The 17,512-nt window shown below is 39.2% G+C and overlaps 1 protein-coding gene across 1 annotated transcript in view; it reads right to left on the bottom strand.

Moving 5' to 3' along the window:
- Positions 1-1,145: 1,145 nt before the first annotated feature.
- Positions 1,146-17,512, bottom strand: part of LOC141103520 (calcium-activated chloride channel regulator 1-like) — a 53,205-nt gene continuing 36,838 nt past the window's right edge. Inside the window, exons 10-15 of the mRNA XM_073593194.1 lie at positions 17,151-17,257; positions 14,897-15,118; positions 12,963-13,233; positions 8,708-8,872; positions 8,299-8,529; positions 1,146-6,098 (exon numbers count right to left, since the gene is read on the bottom strand). Of these exons, the coding sequence (XP_073449295.1) occupies positions 5,716-6,098; positions 8,299-8,529; positions 8,708-8,872; positions 12,963-13,233; positions 14,897-15,118; positions 17,151-17,257 (1,379 nt within the window). The 3' untranslated portion in view covers positions 1,146-5,715. The remainder of the gene's footprint in view (positions 6,099-8,298; positions 8,530-8,707; positions 8,873-12,962; positions 13,234-14,896; positions 15,119-17,150; positions 17,258-17,512) is intronic.

A 17,512-nucleotide genomic window follows, 5' to 3' on the forward strand; every position in this document is an offset into this window, starting at 1 on the left:
TATCCTTGTGAAAGCAATAGGCATGTGACAGGTACTCTTTATGGAGGGATCTGGGGTCTATAAGACCCCAAATCCCTCCTCTGCACTTAAAAGCCGGAAGTGATGTCATGTCATCGCTTCTGGTCTACGAGAAATGGAGCACTCTGCTGTAGAAGCATGTCTTGCTCTAATATTGGGCAAACCAGAACTGCAGTTGAGTTCAGAAATGTTGCATTTTGCTATCAGAAAACAGAGCAGCTGCTCATGTTGACTAGTATCACTATTATCTCTTCCATATACAGTAAAACCTTGGATTGCGAGCATAATTTGTTCCAGAAACATGCTTATAATCCAAAGCACTTGTATATCAAAGCAAATTTCCCCATAAGAAATAATGAAAACTCAGATGATCCATTCCACAACCATGTATTCATAAATCCTTCAGTTTATAGTCTGTTTAAAAAGATTATAGCAATGTGATAGGTTGTGTAACCATAAAATGTCCATCCACAAATGGAAGCCTCCTCAAGGGGATTAGAAGCAAAATCCAGCAGGAGCTACAGAGTATAAAAGAGAAGAGAGGCGCCTCTAAGTGCTGCAATATGGTTACATTTAATGAAGGTAAAACATTTAGCAACTCACATTGTTGATTAAAAGAGGCACATCTAAGTATGCGACACCCGGGGTAATGCTGTCCACATAGACCATCCTGTGCACCGACAGCCCCCTCCGCTGTCAGTCTGCAATCGTGAACGGGAATCGTCTACCCTGCAGTAGAGCGATCTGAAAGCGAGGCTTGAACTGCTCGTGGAGCGCAGCGTGGAAAGGGATGATGTCAATGGCGGTGTGGAGGATGGTCTATGTGGACAGCTTTACCCCGGATGCCTGCATACTTAGATGTGCCTCTTTAAATCAACCATGTGACTTGCTAAATGTTGTACCTTCATTAAATGTAACCATATCGCTACACTTAGAGGCACCTCTCTTCTCTTTTATACTCAGTTGTGACATGACACTACTTGTATATCAAGACATCGCTTGTATATCAAGTCAAAATTTATTAAAAAATGTTGCTTGTCTTGCAAAACGCTCTCAAACCAAGTTACTCTCAATCCAAGGTTTTACTTTATATTATATGCACTAAGGAAATGAAACAATCTTACACATTTTTACTAAAAGTTTCAGTTTTATTTTAAACATTTGGATCAACGATTTAGCATAAAACAAAGAATAAAGAAAAGTGACAAAACTATACAAACATCTGATATAAAAATATACATTTTTTAACCTTTCATATCACTTTCACACCTGAACATTTTAGGTGCAGTGCAATAAAATAAAAAAGTCCTGCTTGCTGCATCTTTTATAAGCTTTCAACAAAAAGTTATATAGAGTTCAATGGTAGCGCACCTAATATGCATGTAATGCCCCGTACACACGGTCGGACTTTGTTCGGACATTCCGACAACAAAATCCTAGGATTTTTTCTGACGGATGTTGGCTCAAACTTGTCTTGCATACACACGGTCACACAAAGTTGTCGGAAAATCCGATCGTTCTAAACGCGGTGACGTAAAACACGTACGTCGGGACTATAAACGGGGCAGTGGCCAATAGCTTTCATCTCTTTATTTATTCTGAGCATGCGTGGCACTTTGTCCGTCGGATTTGTGTACACACGATCGGAATTTCCAACAACGGATTTTGTTGTCGGAAAATTTTATCTCCTGCTCTCCAACTTTGTGTGTCGGAAAATCCGATGGAAAATGTCCGATGGAGCCCACACACGGTCGGAATTTCCGACAACACGCTCCGATCGGACATTTTCCATCGGAAAATCCGACCGTGTGTACGGGGCATAAGAGATGTGAATTGAGTCTAGGTTAGGTTCACGCTTCTGTAGGTGTGGGACTAAATCACACACTTTCCCAAACCTGCCGCAAAAACACTCTACTGTTATTAATTCTTAATGGCACCCCAAGCATTGGAAACGAATGGTTACCTATGCTAAGGGATTGCATAGCACTGCAGCTGCAATTTTGGAAAAGACTGCTGTGCCCATGCAAATGTGGCCACTGGAAAAGCAGCATAGTGGGAACCTTGGCTTAATGTTATTTTTGTATAATCTGTCTGTTTACTGTCACCTGTATTACACCTTAAGTAGCAGTACCAATACAACTTTTAGGGGCAGTAGCAAGTAAAATGAGGATTTGTGGTAGTCTACACCAGTGGTTCTCAACCTCAGTCCTCAAGCACACCAAACAGGCCATGTTTTGGGAATTTCTCTTAAATAAAATAACTGTCCAAAATACCAAGCCACTGACTCCGATTAAGGCTGGCTTCACACCTATGCGAATTGGATGTGGGTTTCCCCTCATCCAAGTCGCGTAGCAGGAGAATGTGACTGACTCTCTATGGAGCCGGTTCACATGTCTCCGGGGCGACTGCGAAGCGCACTGCTCAGAAACGCTGTGTGTCTTTGCCTCCGTTTCAGGGCCAAATTCAGGCAAAGATTCTGCTTGATTCATCCTTGAAACGAAGAACAGGGACGGACAGCGTTGCTGTGCGATCCGCGGCCGGTTTAGGTGTGACTCAAGCCTTAAAGCACCTGTGCAAGATAAAGGAAAACCAGCAAAAATGGCCTGTTTGGGGTACTTGAGGACTGAGGTTGATAACCACTGGTCTACACTATTCATTTGAATAACAGTTTAAAATGTTAAATTAGAAAATATGCAACCAACATTGATTATGCAACATACTATATGCAACCAAAATGAGGATATACTAAAAGAGAAGAATAGGTTCATAAAAAAATGATACTCACCTAGGTCCATGCTGCATCTTTCCCCCGCTGTGAACTGAGCGATCAACGGCCGCTCCACCCTAACCGAACCGTACCATTTTATATGGCCCCACATCTGAAGCAGGACCCAGAATGGTGCGGTTCGGTTTGGTTGTATGGGCCGCTTTCATATGGAAACACTCAAAATAGCATACCGTACCGAACCGAACAGATCCACTCAGTTGAAACAAGGCAATATTGAATCATTGGTGGTAAAAAGCTAAGGCTCGGTTCACACTAGGACGACTTGTCAGGCGACCTAGGTCGCCTGACAAGTAGCGTCCCATTCAGTACAATGGAACCGTTCTAATCGGAGCGACGCAAGTCGCTCCGACTTAGAAAAAGGTTCCTGTACGACTTTGGGGGCAACTTGCATAGATTTCTATACAGAAGTCGTTTTGTAAGTCGCCGTGGCAGTCGCGTGCAGGTCGCCTCGGTGAGGCGACCTGCAAGTCGTGCCGCCCCTGGTGTGAACCGAGCCTAAAGCTCAACTGAACCTTTATTTCAAATCAGGGGAAATATACGTCACGTGCACTACAACAAAAAGGTGTGTCCATTTCATTTTCTTTGGAAAGCAGCCACAGCCAGAGTGTAAAAACCCTGTCCTCTGCCAGTATGGTACAAAAAACACATTCCCTGCTGAATCAGAGCTAGAGCTCTCCAATCAGCAGGAGCACGAGCTTTGCTGATTGCAGTGCTATAGGTCTGACTCAGCAGGGGACATGTCAAACCTCTGCAGAGAGACCACTGCTTCTACGCAGATCAAAGACCACACTCTACTGTATGCTGGCAGGGGATAGACTTTCTACTCTAGATGTGACTGCTTTCCATAGAAAAATATCAGAAAGATATTGAACACCTTTTTTTGTGATGCACCTGGACCGTGTTTAGATGAATATGAAATGAAGGTTTAGTTAAGCTTTAATCAGTGAATGTTCTTCTTCTTGTTCCTCAAATACTTTTACCAACCAATAGAATAAATTAGAGCCATATTTATATGCATGGCACTAACATTGTTCCCCACCGTAATCAAAATGACAGTATAGCCTAAAAAAGTGTTAATGAATTGTTAGGCTTCTAAAATTAAATGCAGTATCAGTAAAATTATACCCGTTGGCAGCTAGCACACAAGCCAGAAAATTTCCTCTGAGCATAAGAAACTTTTGCTAAGCTTACATTCAAACACAAATATGGGTTATCTTTTTTAGCATACCATACATTAAGGAGATAAATAGTAATGTTCACATTTAAATCAATAGTAAAGATACCCATAGACATGACATCACCACTGGCTGATCAAGGCCAATATTTGATGGGTTGGGCAGTGAACATAAAACTACTGTTTCCTAGGATAAAAAGCTAGATGTGGCTTTATGCACCTTCCATGCCATCCCTATCGGCACAAAAATAAATGCTTGACTTTGCCAATTGCTTGTGTTTGTACAGGAAACTGGTCCGCCATTCATAAAGCTGTGGCCAGCTTTACAATGACTATATCCATTTTAGGTAGAGTGAGTCATTATGTAGTAGTCATTACTAAAACAGTCCAGCCAAATATCTCTTTATCCAGATTCAACAGTAATTTCCAGTGTTTTGTGTACAGTGTAACATAATCTTCTAAACAACGTTTTAAGAAAGGCTTCAACAGATAATTGGGCTGATCACTGCTTTATAATGGAACAATGTCCAAAGAGAAGTATTGAAAACTTTCATAATTTGTACATCCACACCTCCTCAAAAGACTCTCCTGACTAACGTAGCTGTAAAAACTGCAAACCAATCTGCCCATAAAATTACAAATCAAGGGTGATGTGCTATTCTCTCTCACAGGTCATAGCGTTAAAAATTACAATTGTAGAAGAAAGACTTTAAAAGTGTCCAGGAATGTGGTCATAAAAGATCTGAGATAGTTACATTTGGCTATCAAGGCCAAAAAGCAATGTTGAATATAAACGGGTGGCTTGCAAGTTTTAGGCTTTTTTTCCCAGCTGCCATAACAGGTAATCTTCATAGTATACACCAGTGTTTCTCAACTCCAGTCCTCAAGGCGCCCCAACAGGTCATGTTTTCAGGCTTTCCATTATTTCGCACAAGTGATTAGATCTCTTTCACTGCCTTAGTAATTACCACAGCCGTTTCATCTGAGGGAAATTTCTGAAAACATGACCTGCTGGGGCCCCTTGAGGACTGGAGTTGAGAAACACTGGTATACACATCAGATTAAACTGATAGCAATGGAAACTTCAAAATGCAGAGGAATGGTGAACTTGTTCACTGCTTAAAATTTCTTAAACCATTGTTTCTTCATATTTTCTTTAAGTTGGTGTTCCGTCACCAATGTTTTACCTTGGTTTTGAAACACATACATTGCTATACATACACCTGAGATGAATTGTCACCAATTGCATGGCCTTGATTTGTTTCACCTTGTGCTTTTTTTTTTAATTGTTAGCTTTTTTTTTTTTTTTTACTTCCCTGTGTAGCATGTCTAGGTCTCCACACTTCAATTACAATGACTATATTGGTTTAAAACATGTTTGGGGGGGGGGGGGAGAGTATTTTGCCCTATAGAGCCACATTTTGTATTCAGGTCAGTTGAATTAGACCTCCAAATCCCAACCAATGCTTGTCATATATGCACACGCTACAACATGTTAATGCTTGAGTTTATCACTGCTCATAGCACAAGCGTTTGTTGCGCAGTAATACATTTTAGGGGATTTTTAACCTAATGTTTCAGCAATTCTCAAACAGTTCTCATCTCACATGTCCTTTGTAAATTTGCTAAAACAGCTCCTTTAGTTTCCTCTGCTCGTTAACGTCAGCAGAATGCAATACTTGTTCATTAGTTTTCCAGACAAATAACATAACATAAAGTCTTTCTCAACTGTAACTCAGATATGAAAGCCAGTGAGTGCTGTCACAAGAGTGAGGATGATGATGCTTAATGTTCCAGTTACCCCCATGGCTGAATTACCTGGTCTTGTTGTTGGACTAGGCTTTGGACTAGGCTTTGGTTGTGGTGGAGGTGGTATGAACATGATTGCCCTTGCCAAGTTAGATGGTTCTGATTTTAGATTTGCTTTGTCTATGGCAACCAAGCTGAAATAAAGTACAGTTCCATTTTTTATAGTGAGATTTTCCGGGGTGAAATTGAAATGTTCTACAGATCCAGATGGCTGTGGTGTTAGACTGGTGATGTTTATAACTGTGCCATTTTCAAAGTTAACCAACAGTTCCTTGCTGTCAAGACTCATCCGTAAATCATACCTGGAAGCTAAAATGGAAATGATGAAGAAAATTAACACCCATACAAGTTATTGATGAACTTTTTATATGATTTGAAGTCTATTGCCTTTCCAGCACTATTTTACTTTATAGCCTAAATATAATAATAAAACTGATAAGTTACAGTTTGATTTTCACAGTATCCTTTTAACTTTCTCATTCTGCATGATGCATTAGTCAAAGTTTTGTTTTGCCACTGGGGAATTCTGCCTCTGTCCCTTTCTCCTTCTTCTTCCAACTCCACACCTCTTCAGTTTTATTGACTAATTATACTGTAAAAAATTATTGTGCAACCCCCTGCTCAGTCACCCCCTCCGAACCTCTATGGTCCTTAATGCTTGATCTTCTTCCCTTGTCCCCGGACATGGCTAGGCCACCCTCTTTACTACCATGTCTGTATCTCCTCTCTCACCAAACTTGTGCATGCTCCCCCACTCACTCTCAATTCATACCTCCATACCTCCCCTGCTTTTACCCACTTTTGCCCCCTCCCACCTTTTAACTCTTAACCTCATCCTCCTCTGCCTGCTTCCCGCACCCCCCCCCACCACACTCATGTTCTTTTTACAGACGAAAATTCAAATTCGAATAGTTTTCGAATACGAATAGTTGTCAAATTCGATAAGTTTTTGAATTTGAATAGTTTTCGAATTCAAATCATTTTTGAATTTGAATAGTTTTCGAATTCAAATAGTTTTTAAATTTCCAAAGAGAATAAAATAGAACAGAAAATAAAGGAATATAATAGAAAAAAATAGAATAGAAAAGAATATAACAGACATTAAATTAATAGAATATAATAGAGTAAAACAAAACAATATAGAATAGAAAATAAAAGAACAGAATAGACTAGGATATAATATAAACTAATAGAATAGATAATAACATAGAAAGAATATAACTATCTTCTGAAATTCAAATTTCAAATAGAAGAGATTTGAATACATAAGAAAAGAATAGAATAGAAAACAATGGAATAGAAAAAAAACAGAATAGAATAGACTATAATAGAATAGAAAAGAAAAGAATAAAACAAAAAGAATAGAATAGAGTAGAAGCAATATAAGCATTTCCCAAAATTCAAATCAATCCGAATTTGAATAGAATAGAAAAGAATAGATTAGAATAGAATAGAAAATAACAGAATAGTATAGAAAAAAAAACAATAGAATATAATATAATAGACTAGAAAGACTATAACCATGTTACGAAATTTAAATTTGGAATAGAATACATTTGAATAGAAAAGAATAAAATAGACTAGAATAGAAAATAAAATAGAATGGAAATGAATAGAATAGAATAAAGAAATAGAAAAAATAATACAATTAAAAAAACAATGGAATAGAATAGAAAGAATATAACCATTTCCCAAAATTCAAGTAGAATCTATTCAAATAGAATCAAAAATAATAGATTAGAATATGAAGATGATTATATTCATTCTATTCTAATCTATTCTGTTGTTTTTTTTTTCTATACTATGCTATTTACTATTCTATTCTAGTATTTTTCTATACTATTGTGCTATTTACTATTCTATTCTACTATTCTACTCTATTCTTTTCTATTCTATTCAAATTCAAATTGATTCTATTTGAGTTTTGGAAAATAGTTATATTATTTCTATTCTATTCTATTGTTTTTTTAACTCTATTCTGTTCTATTCTATTCTATTCAAAATTCAGAAGATGGTTATAATCTTTCTATTTAATTCTAGTCTTTTTTTTTATTCTATTCTGTTCCTTTGTATTCTATTCCATCCTATTTTGTTCTGTTTTACACTAATATATTCTTTTATTTTCGGTTATATTCTTTTCTATTCTATATTTTCTTTTCTATTCCTTTATTTTCTTTTCTATGTTATTCTCTTTGGAAAACTATTTGAATTCGAAAACTATTCCAAATCTAAAAGAATTTGAAAACTTTTAGAATTCAAAAACTGTTAGAATTCGAAAACTTCGAATTCGAAAACTATTCGAAATTGATTCGAAAATGAATTTAGTATTAAACTAATTTATGTAAATAACGAATCGAAACAAAACAAATATTTTTCATTCTGCACTTGTCTACTTGAATTTGAAAGTTTATATTATAAAGCAAAACATCATGTGTGCTACTGAGAACTTTAGGGTACAACAGCAAGAAAGCCAATATCAACTGTATAGTTCATTTTAAAAAAATCATACCATTTCCTTTATCCAGGTCATCACCAGTTGCGGTCCAAGACAGTTTGACTATCTGGCCTTCAATTATTGCATTCAAGTCAGTGATTTTACTTGGGCTATAGGTATCTGGAATAGGACCTGATGGCACATTTGTGATCACAAAAGCACCTCCTGAAGAGGTTCGAGAGAAATTTCCCACATTCTGATTCTCAAAGGTATTTTTTGGTTTTGGAGGGTTAGAAATGAGGGTACCTGGAACAAGAGGGAAAACCAATAGATTTATCAGTTTTTGTAAAATACAATAAACTACTAATAAACCAATAATTGACCAATAATGATACAAGGAGATTTTAATGATAATGTATACATCTTCAGAGTAATCTTATTGGCAGTGCTATTGATATCTGCTTAATTTTGGAAATGTTCTCACCATTTTCAACATAACCAGGTAGATATAAAGCCCGACTTTTTGCTATGCCTGCTTTGGAATCTTTTCCATAATTCTCAACCCGCACTTTCAAATTGTATCTTCCATTTTGCTTGTAGCCTGTGAAGTATCTGGTATATATTCCATCATTCTTGATAATATCAGCACCTTAAAGAAGATAAATGAACAGATTAAAATATCTTTTTTAACTGTATGGTCATTCACTTCATGATATTGTATTATGTAAAGTACAAACTTAAAAGTGGGGTATGCATGTGTAAAGCCAAAACTTTGGGTTTATCAGATCTGTACTTCCTTTGTGGAGATTCCAAAACAACAACAATCTCCTGCGCTTGGGGGCTTAGTCTATAGATAAGTGGTGTGGCCAACCCTCTGAATCAAACCATGCCTGCAGTCTTGCTGCCCTTCTCAGAACAATGGGTATTCTTAAAACTGAAAAAAGAGAAAGAAGAAGGAGAGCGCACCGACCTTGTGCATTACCAATGGTAAATTTTATTGCTTTTATAGCTTTTAATAAAATTTACCATTGGTAATGCACAAGGTCAGTGCGCCCTCCTTCTTTCTCTTTGTGGAAATTCACCATCTGTGTCCTGGTGACTATTGTCATTGGGGCAGAAACCTTTGATTATTGTAAGATGTTAAATTTGGCAGCAGAACAAGAGGGATTTCCCTTCACTTTGAAGAGATTTATTCTTAATGTTGTGTCCCTGGGACAGGAAGAAAAGGGAAATCTTCCTGATAGGACACTTCCAGGAAAATAAATCTTTGGGTCGTAACCCCCTCCTGACTTTTCACAAAAAATTGTCATCCTCCTGGCAACTTCTTAGTGCCCGGAAGGCATCAATTAAAGTCCTTTGCTTGCAGCAGCACCCCCTGGAGATCACTCTAATCTTCAGAAGGGAGCTGCAAAATGCTATGCAATGGCAGCAGGTTTGCCATCTGGTAATTAGCAGGCTTGTTATGCATTTGTAGAAGTGGTTTAAGCAGCTTTGCAGCAGCCCAGTCAGTTCTATACGGTATATCTGTTGTTTAGTGATGGTAAAGTGCCAACCCTCCCTTCTAGTCCAGGGGCTCATCTGGTTCCTCTGTGAGCCCAGGACAGTTGGAGGATACAGGGCTTTAGGATAGTGATGCAGGTGGAGGAGATGTCCCTTGAGAATTAACCGAGAAGTGCTAAATTCTGAGGACTTGTTCACAGGTACCAGAACCCTGCAAGGAAAAGCAAGTCAGAGACTTTGGGCTTTATATGCTAAAGCTGGAGAGTGTAAAATCTGGCTCACTTCTGCATAGCAACAAATCAGCTTCCAGGTTTTATTGCCAAAGCTTATTTGAACAAGCTGAGGTTAGAAGCTGATTGATTTCTACACAGAAGTGAGCCTGATTTTGCACTCTCCGACTTTAGTAAATAAACCCCAATGTCCTGATCTGCCTCGACTAGTGACACAGAAGACATTAGGGGTTGATTTACTAAATGCAAATAGACTGTGCACAGTGGCACTCTGCAAATTGCAGTTGCTCCAGAGCTTAGTAAATGAGCAGAAGCTCTGCTGACTTCCATCATCCAATCATGCACAAGCAAAAATGCTTTTTTTTTTTTTTTTTTAAATTTCCTGCGCACGATTGGATTTTCTTTCCAAAGTGAAGCTTCCCCTTATTTACTAAGCTCTGGAGCAGCTGCACTTTGCAAAGTGCACGGTCTATTTGCCTTTAGTAAATTAACCCATAAAAGTCTAACAGGCTACTCATGTCTCCATAAAGAGAACCTATAATTACTATTGTAGAGGGAGATTAACAGACCCCTTATAATTGTAGTGAATATAGAAAAAGAGAAGTTAAAAAAAGTTAAGAAAAGTGTTTTAGCTGTTTGCAAGAACGCGTAAATGTTATTTTTTACGATACAGTGTAATCACTGTATGTTAACGTAACCCATAGGCTGGTCAGTGAATTACAAACATTGTACTGCAAAATGTTTGACATCTAAAAATCTAAAATATAAGCACTTGCTTATCAACCATATTGAGACCTACACATATTTGGAGCTATACAGTGGTATTGAGGTGGTTAAAGTGGTTGTTGTTAAAGCAGTCTGTATAAAAAATATAAAAGATTGCAGCTACAAATCTTTTAGCAGCTGACTTTTAATAAATGGACACTTGCCTGTCTAACGATCCAGCATTATCCTCATCCTGTCTAGTTCTTTACTTGCCTCTGGGTTCCTGGCCCCGCATTCAAACTGTGCGCAGCGGGCTGTGAGACTTTCGGCTTCATAGCCGGCTTTGTGAATGGTCCTGTAGTCTTCTGAGACCTGTGATGTGTGTTTTCCAGAAGATTGCAGGGAGGGAGGGGGGAGGGAAGAAGAACTTCCTTCCCCTCTGACTAGGTGATCCAAGTGGGACCGGGTACCTGTCAACCCCCCAGCACCTAACCCTCCAGCACCCCCAAATCTTATAATTATCTGTCCACACGACCACCACTCTAAAATCTATTGGCTGGTCCTCTGTGTCTTCAGTGCATGTGTGGAAAATTCTCAATCTTGTGGAGAGGGCACATCGCTGGGATGCTGATCGATACCCTTTCCATGGGAATGGGGGGATTAAACATGCCCTGAAGAGCTAAGGAATGGACCTTTTGAGTTTGCAGTGGTGGACGTATGTCTACCCTTGGATCAACAGTAACAAAAAAACAAAATAGACTTTAAATGAATGAAGGTCTTGCCAATGACATTCAACTTTTTTTGTTTTATAGGTTATTTGATTCGGGTCAGTATACGTTGCAAAATATGATCAGGTAATTGATCAGCTGGTTGGTAGGAATAAATAGGAAAATTCAAGCCCTTGGCTAAGCTCTTCAGGCTGTTCTGTCACTGCAAGCTCAAAAGTAATTTGATCATATGTAACCTTAAAGTGGTAGTAAACCCCAAATCAAACATTTATTGTATTACTGCTTACAAATTATTAGATGTGATGGCTGCATTCGTTTTATTTTTTAGACTTACTTTCCTCTATTTTTACGTGGTGATCTAGCCAATAAGTCTGTTGTTTTTTAAAAGGAAATTCTCCCCAGCAGAATATTTCAGCTACAGAGATGACACAAACCATTTACCACTGATGGGGGTGCTTACAATGATCAGTTTTTATTTATGTAAAACCTCTCTCTCAAAATGTTTTTTTTTTTTTTTTTTGCTGTAACTGCTTATTAAAGTGGAGGGCCACCCTGAAAAAAAAATCACCAAAAATCCTAAAAAAAATTTTAAAAAAATGTGAAAAAAAAAAATTAAACTTACCTAAACCCTTGTTGCTAGGCAGTCTTCCTAATCTGCCTCTTCCTATTCCGCTGTGAGTTCTTCTCCTCGGTGAGCGGCCCCGTTGTCTTCTGGGAACTGTGTGTGTTCCCAGAACACCACGGGGCCATTCACAGAACGGAGCGCCGCTAACGCATGAGCAGTAGGAAACTGACAGTGAAGCCGCAAGGCTCCACTGCCTGTTTCCCTTTCCTAGGATGGTGGTGCCGGAACCCGTGAGCCGAGGGACGGGTCGGCCTCGGGCGGCCGACATCGCGGGCACCCAGGACAGGTAAGTACTTATTTAAAGTCAGCAACTACAGTGTTAGTAGCTGCTGACTTTAATTTTTTTTTTTAGGACGGAATCCCGCTTTAAGTACTAGCTGGAGTTAGGTGTCACATTTTATTTTATATAAATCTGCTAGTACATCTAACACTCCCCTCCCTCTAAACTAACAATGCTGTTTCCAAAGGTGCCTCCTGTGCGCCTCCATCCAAACTGGAGGCACATTAATACAGGAGTTACGTTACTGGCTAGATCACAGGTGAGAATAGAAGGAAAAAAGCCCTAAAAAATAAAAGTAACGCAGCCACCATATCTAATGATTGGTAAGCTGCAATACATTATATTTTATATATTATATATTTTTGGTTTTGGGTTTAATAGTGCTTTAAAGTACTTGTCCACATTTAAATGAAAATTTCCCTAGCCTCCTAGCATGCCTGATGGCTGCTGCCTCCCATAGAGAATTTTATATTAAACATGTACATGTACTTTAATTTTCAAGGAGATATAGGTTTCCATTACATGGGTAGTATTTCTGTACTTCTGTGTTATATTGTGTCTACACTGTAAAGTCTTTGGGTAGCTTTAGCAAACACTTGACCATAAAAGTGAAATGACAAAAAAGTAAATAAATACAAAAAAGTAAGTAAACATTGCATATAAACCATTACCTGCCCCATTGTCCAGGAGAGGTAGCGGTGTAGAAGTTCCATCTTGTGCTTCAATGTAGGCAATCACGTTCACTCCTAGAACTGGAGCAACCCCTTGTGTTACCGTAGCATACACAACCATTGGAGTGGGGAAGCTGTTAGTGTCTGCATTAAGAAATGGTTCAACAGTAATTGGGGGGACATTTGGATCTGCTGCTCGGGAATTCACCGTAATACCAAGGACTTGAGCTGAAGATTGTGTGTTGCATATTTTGTATGGCCAGTCGCCAGGCTATAAAGAAATAAAATTATTGTTGGAGATTTCACAGTTGCATGACAGAGAACTTCTGAGGTATGGTACACATTTTATGTTATAGAAAATTCTAGACATTTGGGGAAATCCTGTGTTCATTTGGCTTTATCATGGTTCCAGCAAGTCTGTCATGTCTATATGCTGAGGCCTGTTTGATGTGGTGTTCAACTTTCCATGACTGGAGTTGAAGAGTGCTTTAAAGGTTCTTTTGAAAGCCCCCTTGCCCCAGCATTTTTGGAAAGTACTGTAATTACCTGACAAGCAGCTTCCCAGGTTGATGCTACACAGCCATTCTTCAGAATCTTCCCAGTCCCATACTGCACATGCCATGCAGGGTGACACCTAACTCCACAGGTTTCAGTGAAAAGCCTATGTGCAGATCATCAGTTTGCTGCAGTGTTTTCCATGAAAGTCAAGTTTTGGCCATGCATGCATAAAGTGCAAAGTGCAGGATCAGAAAAACTAGAGAGGCTATGGGATGCTGGGCCAAATGAACAGTGAAGTATAAAATATTATAAAAAGTTGTCCAAACAGGATAAATGAACTTCAGACACTTCAGTCTAAGAACATTAAATGGGTTGTAAAGGCATAAGGTTTTTGTTATCTTAATGCATACTATGCATTAAGATAAAATCCTTCTGTGTGCAGCAGCCCCCCTCAGCCCCCTAATACTTACCTGAGCCCCATCTCTGTCCAGTGATGTCCAGGAGTGTCTGGGCTGTCTGAGACTCTCCCTTCTGATTGGCTGAGACACGGCAGCGGCGCCAATGGCTTCTGCTGCTGTCACTCAAAGTCAGCTAGCCAATCAGGAGAGAGAGGGCCAGAGCTCCATGTCTGAATAGACATGGGGAAGCGGTGACTCGGCTTGGGTGCCCCCATAGCAAGCTGCTTGCTGTGGGGGCAATCAACAGGACCCAGATATCAAGCAATCATGCTGCAAGTTTGAAAATTACTTGCTAAGCTATTGCTAGACTTGCCAGGCTTTACAAGTCTGCAGTACGGGACTCCAGATCAACTTTCTTTGCAAACATTCTGCAAGTCTGCTAGAAGTTCTGGATCAGTAATGTTGTGCAATAGTCATCCCACCACAGGGGTCACTGTGGCTGAATTTTCATGCTGTAGACTTGTAGAGCTCTTGCTGTAGACTCACCAATGCAACTTTGCTCTTGCTAGAGATTTGCCACACAAATTTGCTACAATTTGGAAAAGTGTGCACTAGAACTTGTGCTTCAAGTGCTCTGCAAGTGTACAACTTGCCTGTGAAAATGTGTAGCAAGTTAACAGACTTACAATTCAACACTGCCACAAATTTGTGGCAAGTTATCCTTTGCTATCTGGGGAGGGAGGGGCCAGGAGCACCAAAGAGGGACCCGAGAAGAGGAGGATCTGGGCTGCTCTGTGCAAATCCTTGGCTTTCAGCTTTTGTTCAAGGCAAAGGAATGAATAAGCAAGCATGTTCTAACTGCAATTAGATTGGTGCCAAACCCCCAGTGCCTTACCACTGAAATAAACCTTTAAAATACTAACAGCATATAAGATTTAAGTGCGCAAAAGTAATACATTGCAAAAAGAAAACACCCCCACATATAACAATAATACTAATAAAAAATAATAATAGTAATAAAAAATATAGTTGTTATACCTGAGCAGTGCCTGGAACTGCGAGACGGGCAGATTTTGAGGCGGCATCAGATACAAACTGCGCATTCTCATATATTTTGCCGGATGGATCTGTCAATTGAATGCTTGGGTTCAAAAGGTTCCAAGTCACTAAAAAGAAAGTTTCATTGCCCACACTGTTGTCCATGGTCACTTTGCCAGTCAGACACTGATTTGGTTCTATTGTAGTTGCAGTACTTTCAATCTGTAGTAGCAGAAATGGACATTAATGTACAAACATAGAAGGACACAGAAATTATTTTCTTATCAGTTGTATAAATGTGTGATTTCTTTAAACATCTAATCCAGCATATTAAAGTGTCTCTTAATCTAAGAACAAACATGTAACGTATTGCAGCCTACTAGTCCTTAGACTGGGTGGTTGCATTTGTTTTGCTTTTATTTTCCCTGGGTTTTTTTTCAGATTAAGTACATTTTCTTAGCTTTACCTTTTGATCCTACCGGTAATCCAATGTGCTTGTGATTTCCTGTGCATTGATTTGAAATCTCAAAAAAAGTTATCATCTTTTACCAGTTTTCCTCTGTGAACTTATAACCCCTCTCCAATGCTATGGAGGTGAGGAGCGGGGAAGGGGATTGTAGTCCAAATCAGGAGAACAGTCTAGGGTAACCACTTCCCCCCCCCCTTAAGTGAGAGAGTGTTGTCACCCAAGGACAGGTTAAAATACAGGAAAGAAAACCTAAAAACAGAAACGATTGCAGCCACCAAATCTAAGGACTAATGCTGCACTATATCCCATTTCTGTTGGGTTTGGATACATTTTTTTTTGTTCTATTGCTATTCAGGAGATTTCCCATCACTTTCTGCTCTGGGATCAATGTTCTATCAGACAAGAAGTAAGGGAAAATCCGCACCAGAGAAAAAGAGGACAGGAGTCCTAGCATTTTCAGACTTAAAGTGGTTGCAAAGTCAGAAGGTTTTTTTTATCTTAATGCATTCTATGCATTAAGATAAAAAGCCGTCTGTGTGCAGCAGCCCCCCTAATACTTACCTGAGCCCCATCTCGCTCCAGCGATGTTGCAGGAGTGTCTCGGCTGCCCGAGACTCTCCCTCCTCATTCGCTGAGACGGCAGCACGGCACCATTGCTGCTGCTGCTGTCAATCAAATTCAGTGAGCCAATGAGAAGAGAGAGGGGCGGAGCCAGGCAGCGGCTCTGGACACGGGGAGCTATGACTCGTCTCAGGTGCCCCCATAGCAAGCTGCTTGCTGTGGGGGCACTCAACAGGAGGGAGGAGCCAGGAGCATGAAATAAGGACCAGAGAAGAGGAGAATCCGGGCTGATCTGTGCAAAGCCAACTGCACAGAGAAGGTAAATATAAAATGTTTGTTATTTTTAACAAAAAAAAAAAACTTTACAATCACTTTAACTTTAAAAAATATATATTTCTGTCTGTGTTGTTGTGATCTCCCTCCACCTTCTCTCTCGGTGACAACCTTTTTACCAGACAGAAAATCAAGGAATCTCTCCAGTAAAGCCTGACACAAGCTCTAATCCTTCCCCACTCTATCCAAAGCTAAAAAAATGGCAACATGTACACTTTAATACATTTAAGATGCCTCAAAAGAAAAGGTGTTCAATGTCTTACATTTTACTATTTTTTTAAAGCAGCCACATAATGAGGAAATAGCTTGTCCCCTGCCCCAGCCATTGCACAGGGGGGCTCCTGGTCTGCGAGGGAAAACAATTGTCTAATGACAGAGGCCCTACAGAGCCAGACCTATAGCTGTGCAATCAGCAAATTGAGGATCTGATTAGAGAGCTCTAGCTCTGACTCAGCAGGGGTGGGGGGTGAGAGAGACCACTGCATCCACACTCGGCAGGGCACAGGCTTTTCTACTCTGTGGCTGTGGTTTATTTGTGAAGAAAACAAACTGCAAGACTTGTCATACCTTTTTTTTTAGATGCACCTGGAAAGACATTAAGCTAACTTAAACTGAAAGTTCTATTGGACTTTATTTAAAAAAAAATACATTTCTCTTTATCATTTAAATTATATATCATAGACATATGATATTCTTACATATACATGGCATACTTCTTGTTTTAATATAAAGGGTGCAGTTTTGCAGCACGATGATCATGCTTTTTTCAGTACTATACTATAGATGGGGCTGTGTTCATGTCAAATTACAGTTGGGTACGCTTACAATAATAACTCAGTATGCATATTGACTAACATGTTATGATAGGTTTGCTACAGAGAATATACATACCTGTATGGACTGAGCTTGGATATCCCCACTGCTAGATTTGATGCCACTGAAGGAATCAATTAAACCATTGGCATCAACTTTATCTGACGAATATAGTTTTAAACCACCTGCAGAGAATGAATAAACATGTATTATACATGCTATGTCTTTAAAGCCATGCACTTTGTGAGCTTGCAGCATTATTTAGCTTAGTAACCCATTCCAGCTTTGAGATTAATTACTAGGGATAAGGTGAACTGCAAAGGAGTTCGGATGACAAAGCTGAACCCCATTGAAATTAATGGGTACCAATTCTGTCAAAAAAATAAATAAAAAAATGCCCATTTTCTGGACTAATAAGAAAAGTTAAGAAAAACAATTTA

This window comes from Aquarana catesbeiana, linkage group LG07, assembly GCF_042186555.1.
Source record: "Aquarana catesbeiana isolate 2022-GZ linkage group LG07, ASM4218655v1, whole genome shotgun sequence".
NCBI classification, from domain to species: domain Eukaryota; kingdom Metazoa; phylum Chordata; class Amphibia; order Anura; family Ranidae; genus Aquarana; species Aquarana catesbeiana.